Here is a 22539-nt window from a genome sequence, read left to right on the forward strand (position 1 = left end):
CCAACCACCTCGCTGATGTCACCCTCCGCCCTATGCATTATGTCCAATAGACTTAATTAGGGGTAACAGTATACATACTCTACATGCCACTGCATCTGTGCTGCCTTTCCATGAAAACCATGTTTTTCCTTAATTCCCTTTGGAAAGTCACGTGACCAGTGACGCAACGCATCGGGAGGAGACGGTGACGTCACTTACGGTGTCTCGTATACTCTTAAGCAACGGTGAGGAGGCAAGGTTTTTTAATGGTACAAAAGTGATTTTATAAGATTTTACAAGATGATCTATTTGTGAGTGTGCACTTTTTATATGTCTAAAAAAAACAAGCATACATTAAAAATCTTGAGCTATGAAATTCTTTTATTTTGCTTTGAGCAACATCTAAAGGAACGGTTCTCAGGGTGTTCAAAGAGGAGTACATAGGATCCAGTATACGGCTGATGTTCCCATTTGGGATTATACAAGGTGAGATCTGACCCATGGGGGTCTTTTGCTGAGGGTGTACTGACCTAGTGCATTATCCAACAACAACAATTTTTATAGGGGTAAAATATAATAAATAGTTACTCACAAACATAGGCAGTAAAAGAGCTCGTCATCATTATCATTTGCTGTGTGGTTCTAATGAAGAAGGACATACCTTTGAAACGTGTCAGCCAGCAGGGACCCCGGGAAGGTCCCCCCTAAGCTCAAGTTATCCGCTGGCCTGGGAGAGTGTAGCCACATGAAGTGGCCTGATCAAAGCTTTTACTACCTGTGTTTGTGAGTAGCTATTTATTATATTTTACCCCTAATAAAAATTGTTTTTGGATAATACACTAGGCCAGAGCGCTCTCTATTTTTATCTGTTTTTTCAGGTGGACCTGTTTGGACGTTTCAACAACCCCTATGGACAGGCAGATGTAAACGGACTTGTGTCTGTTTACACCCGCCTACCTTTGGTCCAGTCCAGTTCGCAAAAAAAAAAAAAAAAAAAAACACGGAAGGGGATCTGTCCTCCTTCATCTAGGCAGATCAGAGGGCAGTCCATTGTAAACAGACAGAGGAATCCTTTTATTCCCAGCCATCCATAGGGCAGAGAGTGCTCTGTGTCCACCCGGCAAAAACTGGCTGGTTCATGCTCTGATCTGCAGGAGATCAGTGGACAGATCCACTACTGGTCTCAACCAGCCCCGTGTGAAAGGGGGCTAAGCGGGCCCTGCTTGTAAGAGCTTACAATCAAATAGATACTTAGCCTTCGATCTGTTAAAATAAATGCTCACTGTAGAACATAGGCATTTGCAGCAACAATATCTAACTTACTGCTCCAAAAATTTCAAATTTAGCACCCCAAAAAAATGACTACAAGGTAATTCTCTTTCAGTTTTTCTAAAAGGTTGTATGAAAGTGGAGGTCCATCATTTTCTCCAACAAGGGCTTTTCCTGACGTGGTTTTCAAAAACATTGCAGTAAATTAGCTAAAGAGCTCCAACAAATCTTCTCTCAGTACAAACATCAATTGCTTGCTTAGTACATAAAACTTAATAGCATCTCCCTGCAGCTCCTACTGTCACTCTTCAAAGAGCTGGCAGCAGGAGAGGAGTGAATTTGATGTGCTACTTAATTGGTGCTAGCGTTGTCTTTAATTTAAAAACTTTCACATTTTCCGCTGTGCAGACAATGCTTGTGTGGAATGGTAATGCACACACTCTTTCAGATCACAGCTCTTTATATAGAGAAGGAGAAATGTATCTGTGAAATCTGTGAAAATGTATCTATGATATGAACCAATAATGTAAAATGGTTGAAGTACAGGGTTACTTTTGTATTATATACTCTATTTGCTTTTCTTTGTATGCACAATATACACCCATCTCAGATGCAGCATGGACCCACTCCCCAATGCCCAGCCCTTCACCACCTCAGCCAGTGTTTACATCCATTTTTTGTCAAAGTGCTTGTGCTGCAGTGCAAGGGGTGACTACAGGCTCTATAGAATGAATGAGAGAGCCAAAGCAAACAGTAGTGAGCTGGATCCACGTGTGGGACGGTGCAGCGTGGTGCAGCAACAGTTAATACTCAGAGTCCAGTTGCAGTAACTGTATTGAAGTTAAAGTTCAATAAAGCACAAATATCTGGCATGGAGACAACCCAACCGGGAGCATTTACAGAATGTAGCAGTGAAAAGTATAACAGTAGGTCTCAGATGCACCAACAACATCTGTCTCGAGAGGCGGAATTCAGCCTGGCTGGTCTGTACCCGGATGGGGAGGTTTCTAGGAAGGATGGCATGTCCCTGCTCTTTCCCACATCATCTGGAACCTCTCCCTGTCACTAATAACTGTCCCTGACAGACGGATTACCTGTCCCTACACTACCCACAAGCGAAATGTGTGCCAAGCCTGGGAGCCAGGGTCTTAAATGAACTCTACCCGACCCAAGACGGCCGCCGGAGACACATGAGGCACCAGCAGCCAATTACATATCTTCCCCAGTGACCCAGGAAACCATAGAGGAGCCATGTTCCCTTTGACTTCTTCTCCCTCTGCAATGCTGCTGCAGTTGAGCGTCACCTGCGGTGGAGAAAGTAGATTGCGCCTGCCTACACACAGTGTCTGAGGTTTTCTGTGAAAGCGATTTAGATAGGAGGGTTGGAAGAACCCATACTTACAAAAGTAAGCCTTTACTTTTAAGTGTATTTGCACTTTTGCAGCCAAATTGGGATAACACCTACTTTATATTTGTCACATGTTCCTATTCTCATAGCGTAACTTTAAAAAAAACAGACAAAAGTTGCTGCTTTCCATTTTTCTTGTATAAAAATGCTACCTAGCTTTCCCTTCTATGTATTGAAAATTAGGGGGCCGTGCAGTTATGTTTAAAGGAATAAAAGTGTTATTAAACCCTAACATATTATTAGCAATTCTAGCAGCTGACCTGAGTACTTGTTTGCTGATTTGTCTTTTTAAAAGCTTTGTTTTCTTTTCAGTTCAGCAGATCTGAAGATTACTGCCCCAGATTTCCTCTTTGCAGATGACTTCCTTTTATTGCGAGGTCCTATGGATTCAACACAGCTTGCATATTTCTGGAAGAGGAACCAAGAGCCCGGGATTGCAGGCTGCCTGGACCACCATGCAGAGACAGCCAGATAGGACTAGACAGGGTGCGCATACATAGTGACACTTGAAACGATGGGTCATGTAGTCCCTGGGAGGTGGATTATAGTACTTTCTGTGGAGCTGTGAGTGCTGCTCCCTAACCAGACGTTCACAGGCTTGTGGTTGTGGTGTGAAACCATTTGAGTTGTTATTGTATATCGCCTTTTCTAGAAGAAAAGATTAGTATCATTTGATAAACTGTTATAGTGAGATTTAAATATATCCTAAAAATATGTGGGGTCTTAGTAGCACTTTAACCCTGTCTGTAATGTGCTGTCAGATCTTCATTATCAGTTATAAACTAGATGTGCACAAATAAAGGGTTAAATATTTCAAGCCTTGGGCGATATGTGTTAGAAATTCTGTATGTAGCCCAACAGAACAGACAGTCAATGCACAGTCCACGTGGGCTTTGCTGCTACTTAAAGAGGAACTGCAGTCTGCTCACATAATTTGTAATAAAAACATCTTTGCCATTCTAAAGCTTCCCTCCAACCACTTTGCATATTATTTTATATACACTGTGATTTTATACTTGCCAAATATGCGGCAGCCATTTTAACTGTGGGCAGCTGAAGCTGCTGCCTGTTTACTTCCTAGATTTACACAGACACACAGAAGCACACCTCCAGCTCTGCAGCTTTCACTGGCCCTCTTAATACTCACCCCCCCTCCCTTCCTGGCAAACTCTCACGAGAGTGAGAGAGAGAGAGCTGTGAATGATGTCATAAGCCTCGGCTAATGACCAGACAAGAAACAGGAAGTGGGCTGTATAAGGTATTTACTGGCAGAAAAAAAAAAGGTTTTACTATCTAAAGTTAAAACAACAAGGGCAGAAGATTTAATAGATGGAAAGTTGAAAAAATTACTGAAGGACTGCTTTAACTACAGTCAGGAAACAGGAAGCTTCATGATAGAGAAAAGGCATATTGTTTAACCACTTCAGCCATGGAAGGATTTACCCCCTTCCTGACCAAGCCATTTTTTGCGATACGGCACTGCGTCGCTTTAACTGACAATTGCGCGTTTGTGTGACGCTGTACTCAAACAAAATTGATGTCCTTTTTTTTCCCACAAATAGGGCTTTCTTTTGGTGGTATTTGTTCACCTCTGCGGTTTTATTTTTTGCACTATAAACAGAGCGTCAATTTTACAAAAAACAATATTTTTTACTTTTTGCTAGAATAAACATCCCAATATATATATATATATATATATATATATATATATATATATATATATATATATATATAAAATATATATTCTTCTACATATTTTTGGTAAAAAAAATCACAATAAGCGTATATTGATTGGTTTGCGCAAAAGTTATAGTGTCTACAAAATAGGGGATAGATTTATGGCATTTTTATTATTTTTTTTTTTTTACTAGTAATGGCAGCGATCTGCTATCAGACACTTTTGACACATTTTTGGGACCATTGACATTTGTACAGCGATCAGTGCTATAAAAATGCACTGAATACTGTATAAATGTCACTGGCAGGAAAGGGGTTAACACTAGGGGGCGATCAAGGGGTTAAATGTGTTCCCTCACTGCGTGTTCTAACTGTGGGGTGATGGAACTGACTGGGGGAGGAGACAGATCGGTGTTCCTATATACTAGGAACACACGATCTGTCTCCTCTCCCCTGACAGGACGTGGATTTGTGTCTTTACACACACAAATCCCTGTTCTTGCTCTGTCTGGAGCAATTGCGGGTGCTTGGCGGACATCGCGGCAGTCGGGCAAGTGCATCGGCCCCTTAGGGACGCGACGGCATGCGCCCCCTATACTCCTTACAGCGCCCTCTGTACAGCTACGGTGATTTGCGCAGGAGTGCCATTCTGCCACCATCAATCGATGGCGGGCAGTCAGCAAGTTGCAGCTACAAACTTATAAACACTGCCATCTACTGGTTGAAGAATATATCTGTAGTTGTACAAAAATACATGTACAATATATTCTAACACAATGTATAGTAAAGCACTTGGCACTCCCACGTCCCATTTTATATCTGCTGGAAACTAGAAAAGTTAAAGTGGTTGTTAAGCCATTACAATAAAAACATCCCATTCCCTCTGTAACATAAAGTTATGTGCCCCTGTGTTATATAAAAAAAGCTGCCGATCTGTACCTTATATCAGAGCATCTCCCGGCGCTCACGTGACTCCTCGGCTCTCTCCTCTGCCCATCTGACAGCTATAGCGGGTGGGGCCGAGCACTATCACTGACGTCACCCAGGGAGGATGGGAGGAGAGAGGAGAGAAAGCCGTGGAGTCACGTGAGAGCCGGGAGACGCTCTGATATAAGGTACAAAGCAGCATCTTTTTTATATGACACAGGGGCCCATAACGTTATGTTACAGAGGGGATGGGATGTTTTTATTGTAGTTATGATAGCAGCAGGAGGGGAGGGGACGGACACTGACACGAGCAGACAGGCGGGGGGCAGTGAAGGACTGAGCAGGGCTGCGGATGACGGAGGCACATAAACTGACCACAGTGTCAAGGCTCAGCAGCCATGATAAACTGTGGTCAGTTTAAAGGGGGGAGGGTATAGCCATGCAGAATCAGCCAGGTTTTTTAGGTGACAGAAGGGGCCAAATTACACAGCACAAGCACTGTGCTGCTATTCATGCTTTAAGGGAACAGGATCTGTTTTGGGTTTTTTTTTTGTTTTTTTGGGGTAACAAGCACTTTAAAGTATAACTAAAGGCAAGTAGATGAGTGGAGTAGAAGAGTGGAGATGGATTAGAACACCTGTCAGCTTTTATTGATGTCTGTGCCCCCATCAGGGAGATTCATACTTTTCTGTTTGTCCTGTTTGCTGTTACCATTGAAAAGTGAAAGTTAAAAATATTTCAAGTTTTGGGTTGCCCCAGAAAAGTAATAGAGGGGACATTTTCCAATGAGGACACTAGTTCTGGTGACCTGGGGGGCTCCAAAAGAATATCCTTAATTTTCAGGAATTTCCTCTCACTTCCTGTTTTGGCTATTGGCCAGAAGTGAAGGGAAATCTCCCCAATGGGACACAGATGGCAAAAAACTGACACCCTTACTATATCCAAAAAAAATAAAACATTATTTTCCTTAAGAAACTATAAAGTACATGCAAAACTCAGAAGAGTTATTAGCAGTCACAACTTTGTTCAGTCAGCATGTACATATGTATACCTTCTGTGTTAATAGAAACCTGTAATAGGAACTGTCATTAGAGCCATCATAGGTGAAATATTGTATGTAGGCATCCTGAAATGTTGGTTCTCTGGCTGTCATCACAATGAAGGCCCCTTGAACCAATTTAAGTCCCCTTTCACACTGGGGCGGTGGGTGCGTCGGCGGTAAAGCGCCTCTTTTTTTAGCAGCACTTTACCGTCAATTTCGCTACGATATTCGGCCGCTAGCGGGCGGGAAAGGGTTAAAATCATTGATTTCAATGGGCAGGAGCGGTGTATACACCGCTCCTTCATCGCTCCAAAGATGTTGCTAGCAGGACTTTTTTTAGCGTCCTGCCAGCGCACCACTCCAGTGTGAAAGCCCTCGGGGATTTCACATTGGAGAGACAACAGCGGCTCTTTCAGGGCACTTTGCAGGCGCTATTTTTAGCGTTATAGCGCCTGCAAAGCGCCCCAGTGTGAAAGGGGTCTTAGGGAAAGGGAGCCTTGACTGCTGGAAGCATGGCATCACTGTGGGTGTGAACCTAAAAGGGAAGTTAAGTAGCTCCCTTAGGATTGGCTACAAGACCTGAGGTGACTGGGTGGAGCCTGAACTCTAGGAAAGGCACATCCAACTGCTCTGAGGAGATTCAGCTGTCACAAGAGTTGCCCACCCTCCCGCCCGTTGTGATATTTTGACCTTGCCAGCAATTGATGTTGCTTTGTGGGCTATGCCCTTAAGTTAAATTCTGGGGTCAGTCTAATGCCTGTCTGGCACTAATGGTAAGGACAGGCCTCTTAGACTATGTGAGTTTATATTTATGGGTGCTCATGGTATACTGTGACTGGCATTGTTTGGTACATTTGGAAAGTTGTACTTTTGAAAAGTTCAATAAAGCTGTGGCCTTGCCCTATTTCCAACTTGATCAGCTTCCATGTCTTTTTGGAGGGGTAAGGTATCGGTTTATTAGTTGGTCATAAATGAGCCTATGCTTCTCAGCAGTCAAGCTTTGGCTTCATTAATAATCAGTAGCTGAGAAGTTACCAGTTCAAATTGGAATTGGTACCAATTGGTAAGCTGCAGTATAATAAATACTTTGCTTTGCTTTAATACCACTTTAAGAGGATAAAGTTAATCAAGTAATTCTGTTATACATAAATGTATAGGCAGATGATGGTAAGGGAGGAGTTAAAACAGGAGATAAACAGACTGGAGTAAAGCTACTTCTGTTACTGGCAAGTAAAGAGAGAGATGGGGGATCAGGGAGGGGGGGGGGTCATGGAGAGAGAGGGGGGATCAGGGAGAGATGGGGGGTCATGGAGAGAGAGGGGGGATCAGGGAGAAAGAGGGGGGATCAGGGAGAGGGGGGGTCATGGAGAGAGAGGGGGGGTCATGGAGAGAGAGGGGGGATCAGGGAGAGAGAGGGGGGATCAGGGAGAGAGGGGGGGTCATGGAGAGAGAGGGGGGATCAGGGAGAGGGGGGGTCATAGAGAGAGAGGGGGGTCATGGAGAGAGAGGGGGGATCAGGGAGAGAGGGGGTCATGGAGAGAGAGGGGGGATCAGGGAGAGAGAGGGGGGAATCAGGGAGAGAGAGGGGGGATCAGGGAGAGAGGGGGTCATGGAGAGAGAGGGGGGATCAGGGAGAGAGAGGGGGGATCAGGGAGAGAGAGGGGGGAATCAGGGAGAGAGAGGGGGGATCAGGGAGAGAGGGGGGTCATGGAGAGAGAGGGGGGATCAGGGAGAGAGAGGGGGGATCAGGGAGAGAGGGGGTCATGGAGAGAGAGGGGGGATCAGGGAGAGAGAGGGGGGATCAGGGAGAGAGGGGGGGATCAGGGAGAGAGAGGGGGGTCAGAGAGACAGAGGGGGGATCAGGGAGAGAGAGGGGGGGTCAGAGAGACAGAGGGGGATCAGGGAGAGAGAGGGGGTCAGAGAGACAGAGGGGGGATCAGGGAGAGAGAGGGGGGGTCAGAGAGACAGAGGGGGATCAGGGAGAGAGAGGGGGTCAGAGAGACAGAGGGGGGATCAGGGAGAGAGAGGGGGTCAGAGAGACAGAGGGGGGATCAGGGAGAGAGAGGGGGTCAGAGAGACAGAGGGGGGGTCAGGGAGAGAGAGGGGGGTCAGAGAGACAGAGGGGGGATCAGGGAGAGAGAGGGGGTCAGAGAGACAGAGGGGGGATCAGGGAGAGAGAGGGGGTCAGAGAGACAGAGGGAGATCAGGGAGAGAGGGAGGGTCAGGGAGAGAGAGAGTCTGGTCAGTGAAAGAGCTCACTCACTTGGAATGGTCCCCAGGGGCTCACTGGTTCATTCAGCAATTTTTCGGTGTGGCTTTTGGCTGCTGGTTTTTAATCTGCCCGCCCACCTCCTCTTCACAGACGGAGCGCCCAGGAGGGGCGGGACTTGGAAAAGTGTGTAGCTGCTCCGGGCAGACATGCTAGAGGTGGATTGGAGGGAGCACACAGGAGGGGCAGGACTTGGGAGAAGTGTGTAGCTGATGTAACATCATGATTTAGAGCGGAGAGGGGGGATTTCTGGACACACACCAGAGCAAGGAGCGGATGTCAGAGCGGAGAGACGCGTGGGGGGAGGGGGGGGCGGCGCTGTCACACGTTCGGAATTTACAACAACGGATTTTGTTGTCGGAAAATTTGAGATCCAGATCTCAAATTTTGTGTGACGGAAATTCTGATGGAAAATGTCTGATGGAGCCTACAACAAGCTCCCATTGAACATTTTCTGTCGGAAAATCCGACCATGTGTACGGGCATAAGTATGTATTGGTTAACTTAACCAACAATAACACTAAGGTGTCAATTTACTAAAAATGGGGAGTGCAAAATCTGGTGCAGCTCTGCATAGAAACCAACCAGCTTTCAGGTTTTTTTTTTTGCTGTCAAAGCTTAACTGAACAATCTGAAGATGGAATCTGATTGGCTACCATGCACAGCTGCACCAGATTTTGCACACTGCAGTTTTGGTAAATCAACCCCTATGAATAATTTTATGACTAAGGCCCCTTTCACACTGGGGCGGTTTGCAGGCGCTATTGTGCTAATAATAGTGCCTGCAAACCGACCCGAAACAGCCGCTGCTGTCTCTCCAGTGTGAAAGCCCGAGGGCTTCCACACTGGAGCGGTGCGCTAGCAGGAGGGGAAAAAAAGTCCTGCTAGCAGCATCTTCGGAGCGGTGAAGGAGCGATGTGTACACCGCTCCTTCACCGCTCCTGCCCATTGAAATCAATGGGACAGCGCGGCTATACCGCCGGCAAATCGCTTCTGCAGAGGCGCTTTGTGGTGGTTTTTAACCCTTTCTCGGCCGCTAGCAGGGGGTAAAACCGCCCCGCTAGTGACTGAATACCGACGGTAAAGCGCCGCTAACAATAATGCCCCGTACACACGGTCGGACTTTGTTCGGACATTCCGACAACAAAATCCTAGGATTTTTTCTGACGGATGTTGGCTCAAACTTGTCTTGCATACACACGGTCATACAAAGTTGTCGGAAAATCAGATCGTTCTAAACGCGGTGACGTAAAACACGTATGTCGGGACTATAAACGGGGCAGTGGCCAATAGCTTTCATCTCTTTATTTATTCTGAGCATGCGTGGCACTTTGTCCGTCGGATTTGTGTACACACGATCGGAATTTCCGACAACGGATTTTGTTGTCGGAAAAATTTATAGCCTGCTCTCAAACTTTGTGTGTCGGAAAATCCGATGGAAAATGTGTGATGGAGCCCACACATGGTCGGAATTTCAGACAACAAGGTCCTATCACACATTTTCCGTCGGAAAATCCGACCGTGTGTACGGGGCATAACAGCGCTTTACCGCCGACGCCGCCCCCACCCCAGTGTGAAAGGGACCTAAATGTTCACCCTGCTACAGAGTGGGAAGAAGGAACTTAGAATGAAATAGGTTTATTGATTTACTGGAAGGATGGACAGGTAGTAAAACTGTTGTACAGAGGTGGGTTGGGGCTCCACCACTGGCTAAAAGTACACAAAATAAAAGAATACATAATTTCAATATCAATATTTAACACCAAGAAAACATAAACAATCATACCCACCTATGTAGCTGCAGCATCGATCCAATGCTGTTTCCCGCTGGCTCTAACACCGAGAACTGAGTAATCACATGATCATGTTGATCGCTCCGTTTTCGGTCAGTTCTCAGTGAGAGTGATTACTATCAGTCACCAACCTTCTGCTTTGCCCCTCTTGTGTTTAGGAGACCAGAGCAACTGGCATGGGCTTTCTGTAGTCAGGTATCTGGGTGGATCCTGGCACTATTGTCGGGATCTCTGCAGAGCCTGGACCGGCTCTGTGACATAAGCCAACAGCAGGCTTTGGCCTGCTGACTGTTGAATCTGGGTCACAGGAGTGGAGAACTAAGTGCACTCCTGTGACCCACAAAAGAAATATGGTCAAAAGAACTTTATATAAATTTCAGAATTTTGTTAGACATGCAACAAAGTACCAAAGATTTCACCCTGTCCTCAAATGGCTTCAAATATATCTCTAGCTAAATTTTATATTTTGTTTTGGATAGAGTGGAATGGTGAAACCTTCAGCATTTTTTTGTTGTTTTTTTTTTTACTTTCTCCTGCCCCATTGCAAAGATTTCCCTTTAATTCCCATCTTGGGGATGAAAAAGCAATGGAGAGGAAATTTCTCCAAAGTGAGAGGAAATCCCTGTTGTCACTGGAACAGGTGTCCCCATTGGAAGATTTGCCCTTGTTATCAGTTTTGGGGAAAAATCTATTATAATTTCACATTTCACACTTCTTTTGGTCCCGAGAACTGTGGTCAGTTGTCACCAGGACAAATAACCTCTGCAGAGGAGACCCACATAGCAACAAAAATCTGACAGGGCTTCAAATCCTTCCCAATTTTATCCAAATCCCCCCCAAAAAAACAAGTTTTGGGTATGATCACACTTTAACGCTAATGCAGATGGTATAGCTGGAACATAGTGCAGATCAATCCAAAGGAAATGGATAATTGTGTATGTAGATACGCTGAAACCTCATGCACAAGGATATAAAGAACAAGCCTATGTTTCATATTCATAAGTGCTTTGCAATGCAAACATCTGTTCTTTACATTAATAGAAAATGATCTTGTACACACGGCACATTTGCGCAGCTTTGCATTACTTTGGATCTTGACTGCAGCATTTGGCAGGCATTACAACTTACAAAGCTTGCCATAGGCCTCTATTCAAGCCAACTGAGGTGCGTCGCAAACAAAATACTCTTAACACGATTGGCACATGTTTGTCTAGCACTATGGCAAGTCTTTTTTTCTTGATTTCCTTTCCTCCCCCCAAAAAAACACCAGGCATTCAGAAAGCTTTAAAAATTGCCTTTGAAGCTCATCTAAAATGCATCTGAAACTCAAACTAACTCTATAGGCACTATTATAGGAGTTTTAGTCTTACATCCACATGAACTTAGAATGAAATAGGTTTATTGATTAGATAACTGATTAATTGATAATTGATTGAATCATTAGCTCATATGTTTCGGAAAGTCATGCACCCACTTTCGTGGGGCTATAAAAATTACACAAAACTGCATAAAAATTATAAAAATGACAAACATATAAATTCAAATACAATGATCAGCCATAACATTGTGATGACCCACTCAATATTGAGTAGGTCCCCCTTTTGCCACCAAAACAGCCCTGACCCATCATGGCATGGATGCCGCATGACGTCTGAAGGTTTCAGTAGCAGATACGTTAAATCATGTAAGTTGAAAGGTGGAGTCTCCACGGATAGGGCCTGTTTTCCTAGCACATCCCACAGATGGTCGATGGACTGAGATCTGGGAATTTGGAGTTCCTCAAACCCTTCTTGAATGGTTTTTCCAATGTGGCAATGCACATTATCCTGAAAGAGACCACCGCCATCAAGGGATACATTTCCACAAAGGGGTGTACTTGGTCAATAACAATATTTGGGTAGGTGGTACTTGTCAAGGTAATATCCAAATGAATGATAGGACCCAAGGCTTCCCAGCAGAACGTTGCCAAAAGCATCACACTGCTTCTGCCAGCTTGCCTTCTTCCCATACTGCATCTTGGTTCTAACTCTTTCCAAGGTAAGAGATGCACAGGCACCCGGCCATCCCATGCTCTAAAAGAAAACATGATTCAGCAGACCAGGCCACCTTCTTCCATTGCTCTGAGGTCCACTTCTGATGCCCATGTATCCATTGTAGGTGCTTTTGGCTGTGGGCACGGGTCAGCATGGGCACCCTAACTGGCCTGCAGCTACTCAACCCCATACACAACAAACTGCAATGCCTGTTTTTTCTGATTTCATCACATCATTTTCAGGGACAACATGTTTACTAGCTGCGTCATATATCCCACCGACTTTCAGATGCTATTGTAATAAGATAATTAATGTTATTCACTTTACTTGTCAGTGATCATAATGTTATGGCTGATCAGTGTGTGTGTGTGTGTGTGTGTGTATATAGATATATATATATATATAGATATATATATATATATATCTATGTATATATATATCTATATACACACAGTATATATCATTTATAACATTCAGAATGCAAACTGAATTAGAAAAAAAAACATGGGAAATGTATAAAAGATAGATGGATTTTTACTTTGGCATTAATTCCATCAATGTAAATATAAGCAGTTCTATAGAAAGGACAACAATATGTGCCATTTAAGCATTTACACTAACAATAAGAATGTCTCATGAGAAATATGACAGCGTATTAGTCCTTTGTCTTGCCATTTTTATATAGGTCAAAGATTTTTTAAGGCTAAATTGCACCAAGGCATTCTTTATATTATACAGCAATAAATCACAGGGAAGTACCGTAAGAGGGAATGTACCACTTGATAAGCCCCTGAGCAAAGTGTTAATCCGACAGCAGCTCCCACCCTGCACAAGTTGACCCGTTTTCAGTCATAAGCTCAGATGCAGAATACCTGGATGAAATCTCACCAGTGTTGGCAATCCAATTTGGAAGACTTAAAAATGAGTGATTTATTTCTTTTTGAGATAGCTCCTCATTGTGTTTGGCTCTGTCCAGTGCCAAGTTCTGTAACTAAACGGCAGGACAGCTGTACCACCTGAGCGTTGTACAGGAGATGAAAAATACACTGTGAAAAATGATTCAAACATGAACTCAGGACTTCATGTACTGTTCTAAAAGGAAATTGCTGAAATTGCTAAATACAGACAATTAACACTTTCACCTTACCAACAGTTTAAGAGCAGCTAATGAGCAGTACACTACAATGTACTCCAACACTAATTGACAGCACTATTCATGGTCAGGGGAAGAGCTCCTTGTATCATATATATATATATATATATATATATATATATTTATTATTAGGTACACCTTGCTAGTACCAGGTTGGATACCCTTTTGCCTTCAGAACTGCCTTAATTCTTCATGGCATTCAAACATTCCTCAGAGATTTTGGTCCTTATTGACATGATAGCATCACACAGTTGCTGCAGATTTGTCGGGTGCACATCCATGATGCAAATCTCCCCACCACATCCCAAAGGTGCTCTATTGGAATGAGATCTGGCAACTATGGAGCTATTGGAGTACAGTGAGCTCATTGTCATGTTCAAGAAACCAGTTTAAGACAATTTGAGCTTTGTGACATGATTCATTATCCTGCTGGAAGTAGCCATCAGAAGATGGGTACACTGTAGTCATAAAAGGTATGGACATGGTCAGCAACAATACTCAAGTAGGCCATGGCCTTTTAAACAATGCTCATTTGGTACTAAGGGGCCCAAAGTATCCACAATATCCACACAACTGCCGGTCACTGGATATTTTCTCTTTTTCGTACCATTCTATGTAAACCCTAGATATGGTTGTACGTGAAAATCCCAGTAGATCAGCAGTTTTTGAAATACTCAGACCAGTTTGTCTGGCACCAACAACCATGCCACATTCAAAGTCACTTAAATACCCTTTCTTCCCCATTCTGAAGCCTGGTTGGAACTTCTGCAAGTAATCTTCACCACATCTAGATGCCTAAATGCATTGAGTTGCTGCCACGTGATTGGCTGATTATCAATTTGTGTTACCAAGCAATTGAACAGGTGTACCTAATAAAGTGGCTGGTGAGTGTATATATATCTAAAGAGAACAGACTTGTTGTTTTCTCAGAAACTTAATGAGTCCTGTCCTGGGTGCTGGAGCCTGGAGGTCTTGTAGAGCTTTTGGTAGGAATAACTCTCCATTCTTAAAAGACTGTAAACAGCAACACTAAAATAGGCTAGGGAATTTAGTAGTCCACTAACTCACTGATTAGCAGGGTAGATCAAGTACCCAAACCAACTGCAAGAAAAAATGCCTGGGAAAGGAACCTAGAAAAAGAAAGTACTATAATGGACTGTTAAATTGGGCAACTATGTGGCAAATGTAAAGTTATGTATTTGGGGGTTAGAAACATGCACACATCATACATACTAGAGGGAGTACAGCTGAGGGAATCAATGGTGGAGAATGATCTGGGTGCTCCGGTAGATCATATTAATAATAGCATGCAATGCCAAGCTGCGGTTTCCAAAGCGAGTAAAGTCTTTTCTTGCATTAAGAGAGGTATGGACTCCAGAGAGAGAGATATCATTTTGCCCCTGTACAAATCATTAGTAAGACCTCATCTGGAATATGCATTTCAGTTTTGGGCACCAGTTCTCAAAAAGGATATCGGGGAACTGGAGAAAGTGCAGAGAATAGCAACCAAACTGATAAGAGGTATGGAGGAGCTCAGCTATGAGGAAAGATTGGAAGAACTAAATGTATTCTTACTTGAGAAGAAGAGTTTAGGGGAGATATGATCAACATGTACAAATATATAAGTGTTCCATATAGTGAACTTGGTGTTGAGTTATTCACTTTAAGGTCATCACAGAGCACAAGGGGGCACTCTTTACGTCTGGAGGAAAAGAGATTTAATCTTCAAATATGGAAAGGTTTATTCACAGTAAGAGCTTTGAAAATGTGCAATAGCCTCCCTAAAGAGTTGGTTCTGGCCAGTTCAGTAGATTACTTACTTATTTCCTAAATTTGCATAATATAACTAGATCTAATATTTATAGGTAAAGTTGATCAAGGGAATATCCAATTGCCTCTTGGGAGATCAGGAAGGATTTTTCCCCCTGCTGGAGCAAATTGGATCATGCTTTGCTGTTTTTTTTTTTTTTTGTGCTTTCCTCTAGATCAACAGTAGGTATAATTTTATTGTCTCTCTGTTTGCCCTATTGTCACAGCTCAAAAAGTAATAGTAAATCCAAAAACAGCTGTCACTGGAACAGAGGGGAAGGGAAAATCTTTCAATGTGGACACCCATTTGAGTGATGATTTTCTAAAAGCGGGTTTCCCCTCACTATGGAGATTTTTTTTCACACTTCCTTTTGTGTATCTGGCACAGGAAGCAAAATGAAATCTCCCCGACACAAAAAAAAAAAAACTTGACAGTGGTTTCACCTATTGATTACCTTATCCAAAGCTAAATGAAAAAGGTTGAGCTACTAGTTGCTAGTAAAAGCGACCCTGTCATTAAATTAAAAAAAAAAAACTTTAAACAGGCATATCTGTAAAAGAAAACTGTGAACACTTACTTTTTTCTGTTTTGTATACGAAAAAATCTTTATGTAAAATTACTATCTTCTGTGTCCCCTACAGGGCTCAATGGTTTATCCTGTTGATTTCTATGCATTACAAGACACAGTGGGGTTTATTTACTAAGGGCAAATAGACTGCGCACTTTGCAAGTGCAGTTGCTCCAGAGCTTAGTAAATGAGGAGGCGCTCTGCTGACTTCCATCATCCAATCATGTGCAAGCAAAAATGTTTTTTTTGTTTTTTTTTTACTTTCCTTGCATGTGATTGGGTATTCTTTGCAAAGTGAAGCTCGCCTCATTCTAGTTGCCCTTAGTAAATCATCCACAGTGTTAATGTGGGAACCAGTGGGAGGAACCACTGCAGGCTGCAGTAGAAACCTGGAAGGGATGCTTTCCCTGTGAACTTCACACAAAGATTTCTCATCAATGGAGCGACATTAAAGCAGCACGGTCAGCAAGAAAGGTTAGTATTCACAATCTTCTTTTGCATGCATGCCTATTTGGAGATTTTGGTCCTTTAACCACTTCAATATCAGGCACTTTTGCCCCTTCCTGCCCAGGCCAATTTTCAGCTTTCAGCGCTGCCGATGTTTAAATGACAATTGCTCAGTCATGCTACACTGTACCCAAACAACATTTTTATCACTTTGTTCCCACAAATAGAGTTTTCTTTTGGTGGTATTTGATCAGCTCTGGGGTTTTTATTTTTTGCTAAACAAATAAAAAAAGACCGGAAATTTTGAAAGAAAACGTTTTTCTTTGTTTCTGTTTTAAAATTTTGTAAATAAGTACGTTTTCTCCTTCACTGATGGGCACTGATGAGGCTGCACTAACAGGCACTAAGAAGATAACACTGATGGGCACTGATGAGGTGGCACCGATTAGTTGGCACTGATGAGCACTGATGATGGGCACTTATATGCGACACTGACGGGCACTGATAGGTGGCACTAATGGGCACTGATAGGTGGCACTGATATGCAGCACTGATGGGCACTCATAGGTGGCACTGTTGGGCACTGATAGACAACACTGAAAGGCTGCACTGATGGGTACTTATGGGTGGCACTGATGGGCACTGATAGGCGGCACTGATAGGTGGCACTGATGGGTATGGATGGGCACTGATGGGCATCAACGCTATGAAGGCACTGGCAGGCATTGCTGATAGGCACTGATTGGCATCATATGTGGGCACACATTGGCATCCCTGTTGTCCATGGGTGGCATATCTTGTGGTCATCAGTGTCAGCCATCCCTGGTGGTCCTGGGTGGGCATCCTCGGGTGGGCTGTGCTGATAATCAATCAGCACAGACCCCCCTTGTCAGGAGCGATCGGCTCTCCTCTACTCGCATCTGTCAGACGCGAGTGAGGAAAAGCCGATACACGGCTTTTCCTGTTTACACCATGATCATCTGTGACTAGACACAGCTGATCACATGGTAAAGACCCTCCTTCAGAGGCTCTTTACCCAGATCGGAGATGCGGTGCGCCAGACTGACACGCCGCACCATTGATCGCCGCGCTGCAGCCCCCCCCAGGCGCGTGTCGGCTTGTTATCATGATCACATCATATGACGTCCGGACAGGATAACAGAACCACTTTCCCAACATCTTATTGCTGTATGGTGGCCGAGAAGTGGTTGAAGTGTTACTAAACAGTAAAATCAGTCTGTATATGCAGTAAAGCATACTTGTTATACTCTCTGTGGAACCTAAGGGGTTAATCCTGTGCACTGTGTAAAAAGGCTGTTTGATCATGCCTCCTCTGATCCTCTCCTTCTTCTACTGTCCCCAATTAATCTAGTACAGATACTACAGAGCCTTGGGGGCGCGCTACACATGCTCAGTTTGGTGTGTATTTCTAAAGAGGTTTTTTTATTTTTTTGGGGACGGTGTATGTGATCATCACAGGGCCAATCAGCACTGTCCAGACAGAGGGTCTGGGGACCTGCAGCCTCATAGGACAGTTAGAGGAGAATGAAAACTCCTCCTACAAGCTTTAACCAGCGCTCGGCTGGACACTGATAGAAGTCACAACTGCCATACACTGCTGATGAGAAAAGGTATTCAGCAGTTTATATTTACTGAAATAATTGCAATTCCACGTTCTGTGTACTGTGGGAGACCAGATATAGTGAATGCAGGGTCCTGGGTTTAGAAACACTTTAACCACTTGCCGACCGCCTACCGCATATTTACTGCGCCAGAAAGGCTCAATATAAAATCACATACCTGTACATAATTTCATGCAATAGACACAGGGGGGCTCTCGCCACCAGGGGCTCCATTGCGCACTGATTGGACATGGGGGATGGCAATCAGCGGCTCCTGTGAACCCGATGTCTGCCGGCCACCCGCGATTGTTCCCGGGGGAGGCAGAACAGCGATCTGTCTACAAAGATCGCTGTTCTGACAGGGGAGAAGATTGAGATCTTGTGTTCCTGCTAAGCAGGAACACCGATCTCTGTCTTTACTCAGTCAGAGCATCCCCCACACAGTTAGAAAGCACCCCCCTAGGGACACACTTAACCCTTTGGTATAATTTTAGCACTGATCACTGTATTAGTTGCACTGGTCCCCAAAAAAGTGTCAAAAGTGTCAGTTAGGTGTCTGATTTGTCCCCCGCAATATTGCAGTCCCGCTAAGAATCGCTAATCGCTGCCATTACTAGTAAAAAAAATGAATAAATAAAAATTCCAAATATGTAGCTGAATACAAATTGGCCTAAATTGATGAAGAAATTAGATTGTTTCCATTTTTTTTATTGAATATATTTTATAGCAGAAAGTAAAAAAATATTGTTTTGTTTTTTTTAAAATAGGTTTTTTTTTGTTTGTTTGTTTATAGCGCAAAAAACAAACAAATGCAGAGGTGATCAAATACCATCAAAAGAAAGCTCTATTTGTGGGGAAAAAAGAACATTAATTTTACTTGGGTACAGCGTCGCACAACCAATTGTCAGTTAAGGTAACGAAGTGCCGTATCGCAAAAAATGGCCTGGTCATGTAGAGGGTAAAAGCTTCCGGGGCTGAAGTGGTTAAGTGTTCAGCTTTTGCTTTGATAAAAGAATGAGAACATAACGTACATCAACTTTAGAAAATGCATCTAAAGGCTTTAATACAAAAAAAACCAAACATGAACTAGAAATTTAGCAATAATGTAACAACAAAGCCTCAAGTATCCAACCCTTAGTATCGGTCAGCATACGGAAAACAAGTACATTTATTTTTTGACCACTAGAGGGGGGAAGTGACAAAACAAGAACCTGCCGGCATCTTTCTCCTACGGCCTCTCCACGAGCTTGGCTTAATAAATTCCCCCATGTGTGTTTTTGCTTTAATAATAAAGCAGTACATGCGTCACATAAGCTTGTCAAATTCCACTATGTGCTGTATTACATTTGCACATATTTAGAGTTATTTGCACAGCTTCTGTTCAAACAAGACATACAGTATGACAGGAATGGCAGGTGTCTTGCTTTGCCACATGTTTTCAATCGGCATATCCGTGAATCCCATGCTGCACTAATGACATGACATTAAGGGAAAATTCCCTGAGGCTGCATTCTGCCTGTTAAAGAGAGATGTCAGTCTGCGGCAGATTAGCTGAACAAATCTTGGTTAAGGAATACATACTGCTGTCTCCTTATTTGTTCCTTTTTCGCGATAGCGGTTGCTTGACGCTGTCCCTCCTTCAGGCGAAAAATGCGCTGTAGCTTGGCCAACTCACTTTCCGCTAGAAAAAATAATATGAAGAAAAAGGAGAATCTTGTTATATCCATCTGTTCGATGTGTGTCGTTCAAAACATAATACATCTCTTTAAGAAGAATCTCCTTTTTTTTATACCTCTCAGGGACCGCAGTGGCAGGATATTACTAGTGACGTTCCTTGTTTCATCCCTAATACAACCATTAGGAAGCCAAGAGAGTCTCATTCTTCCTGCTGTACCTTATTCATGACAAACATTTGGAGAACAACAAAGCGCAATAGATATCTATTGACGTCATAACAGAAGTAAACGACTGCGGTCTTAAGCCCCTTTCACACGATTGGCCCGCAAAGATCCGTCTGAGGGGGTCACCTATTGACTTGTATGGGCAGGCAGATGTCAGTGGAGATGTGTCCGCTGCCACCCGCCTGCCATCTGATCCGACAAGATCTGCTCAAAACAGACAGATGGCGATACGTTCGCTATCCGTCCAACGGATCGGATGAAAACGGACATGCTGTCCGTTTTCATCTGATCTTCCCATAGAGAACAGCGGGGCTCTGACAGGTCCTTCCCTGCACAATGACTGGAGACGGACCTGTCATCCGCCTGCTCAGCGGGGATCAATGGAGCGTTCCCCCGCTGAGCGGATTCACCTCATGTGAAAGGGACCTTAGACCGACACCTCACACAAAAAAATGATACATTGAAAAAAAGCCAATATAGTATGTTATATATGTGTAAATTACCAATGCTATTTAACCACTCGTTTTATTTATTTATTTATTTATTTCCATTATGAACTTCAATATTTACAAATATCCTTACATTTCACAACAATCCTCTGAAGATGACCCGGTGGGGTCAAAACGCGTCAGAATTCATATACACGATCCATGTATCAATTTCATCCTTAATATTTGAATATGTAACTTTATGCAGTACCTTTTTACCTTTTTTGCTGCCTAGAAAACCCCTCATGGGGGACAATCCCTTATTCTTATAATACTACCTGGGGTGTGCAGCCATTTCTTTTCTCCTATGAGTGTCTTTCCATTTCAATGTTATTAAACCACTTGTCCACTGGGCACTTATACCACCTTCCTAACCAGACCAAGTTTCATCTTTCAGTACTCTCACACTTTGAATGACAACACTGTACCCATATGAAATTGTTGTCCTTTTTTCACACAAATAGAGTTTTCTTTTGGTGGCATTTAATCACCACTGTTTTTTTTTATTTTTTTGCGCTATAAATGAAAAAAAAACCTGAAAATTTTGTAAAAAATGCATTCTATTATAGAATTTTGCAAATTACTAATTTTTCTTTATAAATTTTGGCCTAAGTTTATACTGCTACGTATCTTTGGCAAGAATAACCAAAATCAGTGGATATTATTTGGTCTCTGTGAAAATTGTAGAGTCCACAAGCTATGGTTCCAATCTCTGAAAATTGATCTCACCTGATGTAGTGATCTCATTTCTTGTCACACTAACAAGCCAGAACAGTACAAATATCCCCCAAATGACCCCTTTTTGGAAAGTAGACAGTCCAAGCTATTTAGTATGTTTAGTTTTTTCTAACAATTCTTTGCAAAATTAAGATTTTCTTTTTTTTTTTTTTTTTTACAAAATTGTCATATTAACAGGTTATTTCTCTCACATGGCATATGCATACTTGCAACTACACCCCAAAATACAATCTGCCACTCCTCCTGAGTATGTGTGAGACTTTTACACAGCCAGGCCACATACAGAGGCCCAACATGCAGGGAGCGTAGTCAGGTGTTCTAGAAACGCCCAAAGAATGACCCCATTTTGTAAAGCAAACGTATATTCTAGGAGGCATAATGAGTCTTTTGAAGATGTCATTTTTTTCAACAAGTTTTTGGAAAATGTGAAAAGAAAATGAAAACACATTTTTTTTTTATTTTTTTTACACAAAGTTGTAAATTTATAAGATATCTCTAATATATAGCATGTACATAGAAAAAATTACACCCCAAAATACATTCTGCTACTCCTCCTGAGTACGGCAAAACCACATGTGAGACTTTTACACAGCCTGGCTACATACAGAGGCTCAACATGCATGGATGAAGCACGGATGAGCACTGATGTGGCATAGATGTGGCATGGACGAGCACTGACGTGGCATGGATGAGCACTGATGTGGCATGGATGAGCACTGATGTGGCATGGATGAGGCATGGATAATCACTGATGTGGCATGGATGTGACATGGATGAGCACTGATGTGGCATGGATGTGAGACGGATGAGCATTGATATGGCATGGATGAGCACAGATGTGGCATGGATGTGGCATAGATGAGCACTGATGTAGCATGGATGAGGCATGGATGAGCACTGATGTGGCATGGATGTGGCACGGATGAGCACTGATGTGGCATGGATGAGCACTGATGTGGCAGGGATGAGTACAGATGTGACATGGATGTGGCACGGATGAGCACTGATGTGGCATGGATGATCACTTATGTGGCATGGGTAAGCACTAATGTGGCATGGATGTGGCTCGGATGAGCACTGATGTGGCATGGATGTGGCATAGATAAGTACTGATGTGGCATGGACGTGGCACTGATAAGTACTGATGTGGCATGAGAGGAGCACTGATGTGGCATGGATGAGCACTGATGTGGCATGGATGAGCACTGATGTGGCATGGATGAGGCACGGATGAGCACTGATGTGACATGGATGTGGCATGGATGTGGCACAGATGAGTACTGATGTGGCATGGATATGGCATGGAAGAGCACTGATGTGGCACGCATAAGCACTGATGTGGCATGGATGTGGAATGAATGGGTACTGATGTGGCATGGATGTGGCACGGATGGGTACTGATGTGGCATGGATAA

General features: G+C 43.3%; 1 protein-coding gene across 1 annotated transcript in view; it reads right to left on the reverse strand.

The window, feature by feature from the left end:
- The window catches only part of LOC141110072 (coiled-coil domain-containing protein 63-like), a 195977-nt gene that overhangs the window by 154926 nt on the left and 18512 nt on the right, over window positions 1–22539 (reverse strand). Inside the window, exon 3 of the mRNA XM_073601296.1 lies at window positions 19579–19678. Coding sequence (XP_073457397.1) covers window positions 19579–19678 — 100 coding nt within the window. The remainder of the gene's footprint in view (window positions 1–19578; window positions 19679–22539) is intronic.

The sequence above is a fragment of the Aquarana catesbeiana genome, linkage group LG10, assembly GCF_042186555.1.
Source record: "Aquarana catesbeiana isolate 2022-GZ linkage group LG10, ASM4218655v1, whole genome shotgun sequence".
Lineage (NCBI taxonomy): Eukaryota > Metazoa > Chordata > Amphibia > Anura > Ranidae > Aquarana > Aquarana catesbeiana.